This window comes from Arvicola amphibius, chromosome 6 (genome assembly GCF_903992535.2).
Source record: "Arvicola amphibius chromosome 6, mArvAmp1.2, whole genome shotgun sequence".
NCBI lineage: Eukaryota > Metazoa > Chordata > Mammalia > Rodentia > Cricetidae > Arvicola > Arvicola amphibius.
Genome location: NC_052052.2, coordinates 22910281 through 22920755, shown reverse-complemented (window position 1 = coordinate 22920755; position 10475 = coordinate 22910281). Strand labels below are relative to the sequence as shown.

At 51.7% G+C, this 10475-nt stretch overlaps 2 protein-coding genes across 2 annotated transcripts; one reads left to right on the top strand and one right to left on the bottom strand.

The window, feature by feature from the left end:
* The first annotated feature begins 8 nt into the window (after positions 1-8).
* On the top strand, positions 9-2898 carry Fam229a (family with sequence similarity 229 member A). Its single transcript, XM_038332953.1, has 3 exons — positions 9-2450; positions 2529-2675; positions 2796-2898. The coding sequence occupies exons 1-3, from the start codon at positions 2314-2316 to the stop codon at positions 2896-2898; spliced, it is 387 nt and encodes a 128-aa protein (XP_038188881.1). The 5' UTR covers positions 9-2313.
* Tssk3 (testis specific serine kinase 3) lies at positions 382-1732 on the bottom strand. The gene is made up of 2 exons (XM_038332954.1): positions 1588-1732; positions 382-1043 (listed from the first exon to the last, which is right to left on the bottom strand). The coding sequence occupies exons 1-2, from the start codon at positions 1730-1732 to the stop codon at positions 382-384; spliced, it is 807 nt and encodes a 268-aa protein (XP_038188882.1).
* Positions 2899-10475: the final 7577 nt, after the last annotated feature.

The following is a 10475-nucleotide window of genomic DNA, read 5'->3' as shown; positions in this document are numbered from 1 at the left end:
ATGAGCCCAACCCACAGAGGCAGGAGGCCATTTCTTCATCTCAAGGACCTTTGCTTTTATTTGGAAAACAGGTTGTAGTGCCTGAGCAGCTCCAGTGGGGCATGTTCCTTCTCTCTTCTCCCTGCCCAGGATGGCTTTAGGGTCTAACTTAGTGAACCTTAACTAAACACCTATAAACATCATTTTGAGAACCATTAATAAAAGGCCCTTAGTTCTAAATCTTTAGAGGGAAAGATGTCTCGGTAAGGGATTTGTGGGACCTCTTTAGGAGGTAGAAGTAGGCTAAGTTTAAGTGTCAAATATAGATCACCATTTTAGAAGCAGGTGTTTGGGTTTGCTTTCTCCCCCTACTTTATTGGGGAGGACTTGCCATTGCTTTTATCAAGTGCTTGCTAGCCATGGGTGCCAACTAACTTCTTCGATTGAAGGCCGGAGTATCATATCTGGTTCCAGGAGCCGCTTGAGCAGGTCCTGGCATTCAGTTGAGATGCCCAGATGAGTGGGGAAGGATACCCCCTTCTGTTGCTGCCACAGCATCTTGGGAATATCTGTGTCATCAAAAGGTAGGCTTGCACAGAGCATTACATACAGGACCACACCCATGCTCCAGACATCACCTTTCTTGCTATCGTGGGGTATGCCCTGCAGCACTTCGGGAGCGGCATAGGCTGTGCTGCCACAGAAGGTCTGGCTCAGCTCCCTGCGTGACTTGGGTAGGACCTTGGCAAAGCCAAAGTCGGTCAGCTTCAGGTTGAAGCCCTGCAACAAGGCGTTCTCACACTTAAGGTCCCGGTGGGCCACGCCACAGCCATGGCAGTAGCGAATCGCCTCAACCATCTGGCGGAAGAGGGCCTTGGCCCGGCTCTCGGGAAGCGGCCCTCCGTTCAGCACACAGTCAAAGACATCCCCTCCCTCAGCCAGTTCCATCACCAGGTAGATTTTTCCATCTGCTGACTCCAGCATCTCATACACCCGGATGATGTTTTTGTGGTCCAGGGTACGGACAATCTGGAGCTCCCGGGGCAGGAATCTCTGGATAAACTCTGAGGGGGAAAGTGGGGAGGCAAAATGGACTATCAAAAAAGAAGGGCCTAATTCCTCCCTCCTGACTCCCGTTTCTGGCTTCTGGACACCCACCGTGTCTGTGTCCCGCCTTGACTCCCTGAATAGTCTCAGATGTTCTCGCAGCAAATGTCCCCTTTTATTCATAGTTAGCTCATACTTGGAACCTGCTCCCTGCAGCCTGTGAGACCACAGATAAGGGGATACTTGGGAACTTCAAACAAAGCTACTGAATCCCAGGGTTCTTTCCAGGAGCCCTCTTTTCCTGTCCCTTTTCCACCTCTCCTTACCAGTTCCTGTCATCTAGCCAATACCTCCTGGGATAGGAAAAACTGAGGCCCCTTTGCCATGTATTTTGTGAATATGGACAGTGCAGCGATCCTGGATCGTCACATCCGCCTATTACAGACCTGAGGGCAGTAATCTGGCCTGTTTTGTCGGTTACCAAAAGGGAAGAACTATTTCTAACTGAGCAAAGCACCTACCCACGTCTACTAGCCCACCCTCCAAAGGGCCCCGGCTCACCTTCTGGCCCTCCCATCTTGTCTATAATTTTAATTGCCACTTTTCTTTGATGTTTTTTGGAAAATGCTTCTTTGACTTTTGAGTAGGTCCCTTCCCCAATGGTCTTGCCCAGCTGGTACCCATTGGAGAGAAGAAAGTCCTCCATGCTGTGTAGCGCCTCCTTTGGTCACCCTCTCAGCTCATGCTGCCTCCGCGAGGCAGCGCTACTCCACCATCGCCCTTTGCTGCTTCTTTTCCCCCCAAGGACTTCATCCACAGCCGCCTCCAGGGCTAGAACATTCTCCGTCTGGACACAGCCACAGGTGGTGGGGAGGGAGAGGACCAGACATTTTTAAACTCCTGCCCAATTGTGATGTAAATGCTGTGTGACCCTCAGACAACACGGGCAGTGTCCCTACTTGCCCTCACCACCACCAGCAAACCCAGCCTGAGTTAAGTCATTCATGAGTTGAGTCTGGCACCGAGTAGTAACAGTGCCGGAGAAGGGACCCCGGTGGCTGTGTAGGCCAGGGAAGCCAGGCTCTGCTTCCAGGCGAGTCTCCCTCATCCCCGAAGTTTCCATCGAGCTGTTGGAAGATAGTGCAAACCGGTCACCAAACTGTGGTCGCCAGAGCCCTTTGGCTTCAGGCCCTGGGCCCTCACTAAATGCCCAAATGGTCAAGGGTGGCCTAGAATTCCAGCGAGGAATAGGCTGTGTGAGGTCAGCACGCAGAGCCCAGGGTCACAATGCAGCCCTCCCCTTCGGCACTGGGGCCCCTGCGCGCAGCAGACACCTGCCAGGCTCCGCCTGGACCGGAGCGTCCTCCCGCTGCCAGGGCTCGGGCAGTTGCTTCCAGCCTGGGACCGGCCTCGGCCTCCGGCAGGTAAGCCACGACCCACGAGCAGCACGGGCAGGGAGCGTCCAAGGCTCCGGAGCTGCCTGACCGTCACTCCCCGCGCAGAGTGCCCCGGGCCCTGGACATGAGTGCCCAGGAGACCCCACAGGGTCGAAGATTCCCCATTGAGGCCGGAGACTCCCCTGGCCTTGCCTCCGCCCCCGAGTCCCAGGACAGCCCGGAGCCAGTAGCTACGGATCATAACCCTGTCAGGTGAGGCTGATGCCCTCTGTCCCTCGGCCCCGCCCCATCGCCATCCCCAGGGCCCTACCCTAGAGGACCCCAGGCGCGCCCCAACACTATGCGCCCCCTGTCGCCTGCCGCTTTCGCCAGGCCGCTCCGACGCTGCCCGGGCTGCCACTGTCTGACGCTGCTGCACGTGCCCATCGACGTCTACCTGGCCATGGGCGGGAGCCCCCGGGCCCGTGCCACCTGAGTGCGCCTGTGCACGGCAGCTCCGCAGGAGCCGGGCAGGACGAGGCCAGACGCGGGCCACCACGCTGAGGTCGCACGCGCCGAGCACGAGACAATGATGCACATTTTAAAATAAAAGAATGATGCACATTTTAATAAAGCACAGCATAAACTGTTCTTTCCACTCCGGGCTGGCCGTGTATGTGTATCCGTCGGATCGAGCTGCTCTGACCTAGCCAGTACTGCCCCACTAGCCATCCCATGGGGGTACTCCTCCCTTGGACCAACCCTCGACCCACCTCCACTTCCAAACCGGCCTCCCTCTAGGGTAGTGGTTCTCACCCTGTGGGTGGCGACCAGTCAGGGGTCGAATGACCCTTTCACAAGGGATCGCTTAAGACTGTAGGAAAACACATATATTTACATTACAATTCATAACAGTAGCAAAATTGCAGTTAAGAGGTAGCAACGAAAATAACTATGGTTGGGGGTCATCACAACATGAGGAACTGTATTAGGAAGGAACTGTATGAACTGCATCAAGAAGGTTGAGGACCACTGTTCTAGGTTGTCACCCTCTTTTTTTTTTTTTTTTTTTTTTTTTTTTTTTTTTTTTTTTTTGGTTTTTCGAGACAGGGTTTCTCTGTGGCTTTGGAGCCTGTCCTGGAACTAGCTCTTGTAGACCAGGCTGGTCTCGAACTCACAGAGATCCGCCTGCCTCTGCCTCCCGAGTGCTGGGATTAAAGGCATGCGCCACCATCGCCCGGCGGCTTGTCACCCTCTTGCGAGGAATTCTTGTAACTACCCTTTCTTTACCCTTCACTGGCAGAATTCTCCAGTTGTGTCCCTCCCCCCCCCCCCCCCCCCCGCCCCTTCCCTGTCCTGGGTTTCCCAAAGAAATCTTCATTCTCTGCGGGACACTGGCTGCTCACACCTGCTTAAGACTGAGCAAGGGAGGGGGGGAATGAGCAGACAATGTGGAAGAAAATCAAAGGCTGACCGCAATGAGCCTATGTAATTCTTCCAAGCTAGAGTTGGATTCAGCTCCCTGCTGTGCTTGAGCCTGCAGTAGGGGTCAAGGGATGACCCCACCTGCTTGAGCCTTTGGTTACAGTTAAGACTAGTGGGACTGCTGACTGAAGAGAAAATTATTGGGGAAATGTGTCTTAACTCTTTTAGATGTTTATTTTGCTTTATGTGTAAGAATGTTTTGCCTGTTTGCATGTGTGTGGATCACATGTGTGCCTGCTGAATCCCTGGAGCTAAGAAGGTTAAGGATGTTTTTGAGCCACTGACTGTGCAGTTGCTGGAAACTGGGTCCTTTGCAGAGCAACAGCTGCTCTAACCACTAAGCCACCTCTCTAATCACCACCCACCCACCCCACCCCACCTTCCAAGTTTTTGTTTCTGTTTTTTCTTTTCTGTCATGGCCTAGAACTCACTTTGTTGATGAGGCTGATGAACTTTTTTTTTTTTTTTTCGGTTTTTCGAGACAGGGTTTCTCTGTGGCTTTGGAGCCTGTCCTGGAACTAGCTCTTGTAGACCAGGTTGGCCTCGAACTCACAGAGATCTGCCTGCCTCTGCCTCCCGAGTGCTGGGATTAAAAGTGTGCGCCACCACCATTCCTGGCCCTCCAATTTCTTTTTTTACTTTTTATTTTTAATTTTTTACGTGTATTGGTATTTTGACATGGGTGTCAGGTCTTCTGAAACTGGAATTACAGACAGTTGTGAGCTGCCATGTAGGTGCTGGGAATTGAACCCGAGTCCTCTGGAAGAGCAGTCGGTGCTCTTAACCACTGAGCCATCTCTCCAGCCCCGCCCCACCCCACCCCCAATTTTTTTAATTACTTGTTTTACAGATGAGGAACTAAAGGACTTGCCCCAGGTTTCCTGGATAATGGGTTATGCTGGGGCATACAACTAGTCCTTGTCTTCAGATTAAATACCTTGAAACCTCCCTCTTCTGTAACAGTAACCATGACAGGAAGGTACCCAAGACGGGAGCCCATTTAAGTGGAACGTGTTCTGGTTTTGCTGCTGTTATTCTATAGAATAATGGTGATGGTAGTTATTTGGGTTTTAGGTTGGTTGGTTTGTTTTTCACAATCTTACTTTGTTGTCCAGGCTGGGCTTGAACTTGGATCCCTAACTCAACCTCCCAAGTAAACCACAGGTGTGTGCTACTACAGCAGGCCTTATAATTGGTTGGGGCATTTTTTTCTCTCTTTAAATATAAAAAGATGTAACCCAAAGGTCTAGTTCGATCAGCAACCCTTTGAGATCTGGAGTAAACTAACATACCCTTCCCCTGGCCCACATGACGTGGAGGTCCAACCCTCTCGATAGACTACTTCAGACCCCATGGTCATCTGAAAAGGGCAATTTACTTTTTGGTTGGTTTGTTTGTTATTTTAAAAAAATGAAAACAAAATCCTGGTGGTGGTGGCGCACGCCTTTAATCCCAGCACCTGGGAGGCAGAGGCAGGTGGATCTCTGAGTTCGAGGCCAGCCTGGTCTACAAAAGGAGTCCCAGGACAGGCTCCAAAGCTACAGAGAAACCCTGTCTCAAAAAAACAAATAAATAAAATGAAAACAAAAGCAAAAAAAAAAACCCGCAGCATCTAATATAGCCCAATCTAACCTCGAGCTCACTAGGTAGCCAAGGCTAGCCACAGGCTTATGCCATCACCAGTTTTGTTTGGCACTGGGGATCCAGCCCATGGTTTGCACCTGTTAAGTAAGCATTCCACCAACTTCAGTCTTCTCTCTCTCTCTCTCTCTCTCTCTCTCTCTCTCTCTCTCTCTCTCTTTCTCTCTCTCTCTTTTTCAAGACAAGGTTTCACTGTGTAACAGCCCTCGGTATCCTGGAACTCACTCTGTAGCCCAGGCTGGCCTCAAACTCACAGAGCTCTGCCTGTTTTGTCTTTTTTTTTTTCTTTAAAGGCTGATTTATTTTTAGTTTATATGTGTGTATGTTGTGCCAGCATGCCAGTCTGCTCACCATGGGCTTGCACTATCCCCAGAGACCAGAAGAGGGCGTCAGATCCCCTGGAACTGCAGTTAGAGGCAGTTGGGAGCCACTGTGTGGATGCCAAGGATCAAACCCAGGACTTCTGGGACGCCAGCCAGAGCTCTTAGCTGCTGAGTCATCTTTCCACCCCTTTTTAATTTTTAAGGCAGGTTTCCTATGCAGCACAGGCTAGCCGGGCACTCGACAACCTCCTACCACCTTCTCAGGACTGAGATTATAGTATCACCACACCCAGCTAAAGTACCCTGTGTTGATTACCTCACGAGCTCGCCCAGGTGGTCCTTAAATGCTAGGCTTTGTGGACACATCCAGACCTGAAATGCCAAATCCTTCCACTCTCCCTTTTTCTTCTCATCTCTGGTACTTCCTTCCCTGCCCCACCTTCTTCACAACCTTCATTTTATTTAAAAAGACTATAAAAATACTAAATAAATAAAAATGCTAAAAGCAAACAAAATTCCTAAAACGCTGTAATATAAGCATTTCCTATACCTCCTATATGGTTGGTTTGTGAGGGAGCCTGACTTCAGACCTTGCCAGACAGATAGTGGCTGCGCCAACTAGCTCCGTGAGCTGGAGAAAGGGACGTTCCAGGTGAAACACTGTGGGCAAAGAGGTTTTAAGGCAGGAAGGTGGAAAGCGATTTCTGGAATGAAGTTTTCACCTCTTCAAGCCCAGACTGTGTTCACGCTGAGAGTCCAGGTCTACTGCAGTCCAGGTCGAGGGACCGCTCAACAGAAGAAAAGGTACATCAAGGAAGCCTTGAGGCCCAAGCTGAGGAGTTTGCGCTTTGTTCTGCAGACAACAGACTAAGCTGGGCTCCATTCTCCTGTTTCTCTCTGTCTTCCGTTCTTCTCCATCCTCCTTCTATCTAGAAAAACCTCTGGCTTCAACTCCAATCCTGAATTCAAGTCCTGTCTCTGCCACTCACTGCTACACGACCTTGGGCCAATATCTAAACCTCTCTGAGCTTCCACATTCATATCTGGAAGGGGGGAGTGTTATGTCCCCTCTACGAGGAGGTTTTGGTAAGGTCATATCTATACCATACCAGGTAGGAGGCCAGACTCAGCCCTTGAAAAAGGCTGAAATTGCTGGCACTCTGACCTTTGATTTCAAGGGGCAGCAGAGAGCCAGGCAGCCATGGATACTGTCACCATTCTTCAGAGGATTGGATCTGGAGCCTAGGGAAGGGACAGCTTCTAGAAAAATCCTTAGTTAGAAAGGTAATGCTACATGCCTCGTTCTCAAGGGTAGGGCTGCACAGAGACTACGGTACAGGACCCCCTGCTCCCAAGCCTCAGCCTGGGCCTGAGCAAAGACAAGGGACCCAGAAAAAGACATTTGAATCGTTGCCTTCTCTGACTTCTCGCACAGATACCTTATTAGCCGGCCCCTCCCTAAGGGACCCCCTTTTAGAAGGAAGGGGGCGAATCCAAGTACAGATGGACCCCCCAGGTTTCCATGGAGACGGCAGGGAAAGGGTTGCTGCATCACCATGGCAACAATTGACGTCAGCACTATTTCCCATCTCTTGATATGAGAGGGGGGCAGCCGCCCCAACCGCTAGCAAATCCCCCACAAAGCCTCCTCCCCTCGCTGAGCCAATCAGCTGAAGGGTGGACAGGCTTAATATAGCACTGGAGGTAAAAAGCAAGGCTCTGATGTATGTCAACCCTCGGTTCAAATCCTCGCTCTGCCTCATCCTAGCCGTGGAACGCTGAGCAGATTCCTTAACCCCTTCAAGCTTCAGAGGTACAGCAGGGAAAAGCCAGCCTTCCTTCAAGGGCTGCAGGAGGTGCAGGTCACACACTGGGACCAGGCCATGGGAAGCATGCATGCAGTGACAGTTTCTCATCTTGGGATCTGTCAGGGCGTGGTGGCCTTGCAGATACAGTCTCAACCAAGCGCTGGGGGGGCGGGGGGACAGGATGATCACGGACCAGACCCCAGGATGTGTGCTCTTGACGAAGTCAGTGCCAGTGGAATTTCCAGGCTCTGAGGAAACCACAGATGTCACGGTCCCTGAAGCCCATCACATCCGGGCTCTGACCCAGCTTCCTCTCTCTCCTCCTCCCCGATGCCCCGGACTGAGCCTTGTCAGCAATCTTTGACTTCCTGAGCCTCCATCCGCTCCTACAGGGAGAAAGATGAATGGGAGGACCGCGGGAAGACAGGGGCCAGCCCTGCAGCGGGTCGGACAGACGGGGCGGCATGGAGCAATGGTGGGTGTTCCACACCCACGGCCCCTTCCTCACACGCCACTGGGAACTGAGCCTCAGAGGCACGCTGTTTCTGCCGGTTTCCTCCAACCCAGGCAAACCAGGGCACCATTCTGAGTGAGATCCTGTTACCAGCCATCCAGACTCCTCACGTGTTGGCCCTAACCACTCTGAGCCTCCTCCTTGCTTGATTGTCCCGGTCTACAGACGCAGAAATCAGCCTTCCTTAAATCTCATCAGCTGCTTTATGTCACTTGTCCAGCCACATCAGATACCAGGGAGCTCCTCGCAAAGCTATCTTCCTGCCTTTTTTTTTTTCACCTGAGACAGGATTTCTCGTGTGTAGGCCTGGCTGTCCTGGAACTTCTCTGTAGACCAGGCTGGCTGGCCTTGAACTCACGGAGATCTGCCTGCCTCTGCCTCCCGAGTGTTGGAATTAAAGGGCATCACCACTTCCTGGCTGTGATTTTTTTTAACCTGCCTTTAACCCCAGCCCTGGTGTGAGGGAACATGAGGATCACTGAGTCTTCTAGGCAGTGAGGGGCTCTTGTCTCAGGGGAATAAGGAAGAGTCCACACAACAGGACACCCAATGTCAATCTCTGGCCTCTACCCTAGGATGTGTGCATGTGTACACATATACACAGATAATAAATACTTTTTAAAAACAATAAGAGTGATGTACACACTGTTAATCCCCAGAGCCTGTCTTTGTAAATAAACAGATAAATAAGTAAATAAATAAAAACCAGACACCTGTGCTTTATACATTTCATTTAAGATGCTGGGCTGGAGAGGTGGCTCAGTGGTTAAGAGCACTGGTTGCTCTTCCAGAGGACCCAGGTTTAATGACCAACACCCAAGGAGCAGCCCCAGTTACAGGGGACCCAACACCCTCTTCTGGCCTCCATAGGCACCAGGCAAATGAGCAGAGCACAGACATACATGCAGGCAAAACACCACATATAGGATGTAAAAGAGGAGGAAGAGAAGCGAACCTAGACTTCTGATTCAAGCAAGTATTTCTACAGGAGGACTTGACTGCCATGAGACAGGAGCATGCCTGTCATGGTCACACTGCCCTGGAAGCCTCCAGGAGGCAGGTAGGGGTGGGGCAGAAGTCAGCTCGAAAGACAATAGGGTCTCTGACACCCACTGGAAGCATGAGAACCTAGACTGGACTTGCCCATGCCAGGAAGAGGGGGTAAGTCAAAGACCGTGAACCTGCCACACTGCAAAAGCTGCTAAGATAGCAAGAACAGGAGCGCACAGTGTCCCAAAAAAACAAGGGCCCCAAAGTATCTCAAATGGAAGGGAGGTTCTGACTGCCCGAGTGTCAAGTAGGCCACCGATGAGGAGTCAAGTCAGATAGGCTCCGTGCATCCCTTGGATTTAGCAACAAGGAGGTCAGAGGATGACCTTGAGGAGCTGTTCCCACGGAATGGTGAATGAGGGAGGAAACCAGATTGCAGCAGAGGCGACACAGCCAAGTCCTCTTCTTCAAGAATGCTGGCCTGTAAGGGAGCTGGAGAAGGGAGTAGAACAGGAAGGCTTGCTTTTCTCGCAGAGATAGGCAAGCCCAGATCCTGCTGACTGATGGGATGGAGCCATCCTGGAGGGAGGGGCTGGTAGAGGGAGACTGTCCAAAGAGAGAGAAAAGATCCCTAAATATGGCTGCATGATTGGGGAGGGGGCAAGTCAGGGCCTGTGCTGGACCCTGGGGGCTCCAAACAGCTGCCCACTCTCTCCTGAAGCCTGTGTGAGTCACTAATAGCCCAACTGGCAGTGTGGGGAAGGGAGCTAGGCCAGGACATTCCTCAGGATCTCCAGGTCAGGGAGCAGGGCCCAGTCTGGGCTCACAGCCCTGAACACCAGGCTTCGAACAGGACAAGGGCACACAGACCCCTCACCCGTTTGTTTTTTACTGTTCTCCAAACCTTAGTTTCTTATTCAGCCAAAAGAGCGAATTTGCACAGATGGCGAATTTGTCATGATTTAGATAGAGCTGAGGTGAAGGAAGGCATCATGGAGTCTTCCTCTTCTACAGCCTCGTATGTGAAACTACGCAGGCAGAGAAGGCCTTAGCGATGTGGGTCCCTGTTAGCAACGCAACAGGGGTGTGGGATCAGGCTGGAGGCCTCTGGGGGAGTGAAGGGATTCTCTCTTTCCAGCACTCCAACCTGTCCTTCCTTTAGCCCCTAGGCCTAAGGGGCTGGGGGTCGTTATCTTGGAAGCTGAAGAGGCTGATGGGGACTAGATCCCACCAAAGACCAACTCAGACCCAGCTCCCTCTGCCAATTGATGCCCAAAGCGGCAGCCCAGGGGAACTGTGGGCTGTCAGGCCT

Bases quoted from the DNA above. Each gene is read 5' to 3' on its own strand.
- Fam229a (XM_038332953.1), top strand. From the start codon at position 2,314: ATGCAGCCCTCCCCTTCGGCACTGGGGCCCCTGCGCGCAGCAGACACC. The intron at 2,451-2,528 runs GTAAGCCACGAC...CTCCCCGCGCAG, and splicing joins CCGGCCTCGGCCTCCGGCAG to AGTGCCCCGGGCCCTGGACA. The intron at 2,676-2,795 runs GTGAGGCTGATG...CGCTTTCGCCAG, and splicing joins ACGGATCATAACCCTGTCAG to GCCGCTCCGACGCTGCCCGG.
- Tssk3 (XM_038332954.1), bottom strand. From the start codon at position 1,732: ATGGAGGACTTTCTTCTCTCCAATGGGTACCAGCTGGGCAAGACCATT. The intron at 1,044-1,587 runs GTGAGCCGGGGC...TTTCCCCCTCAG, and splicing joins CAAGATGGGAGGGCCAGAAG to AGTTTATCCAGAGATTCCTG.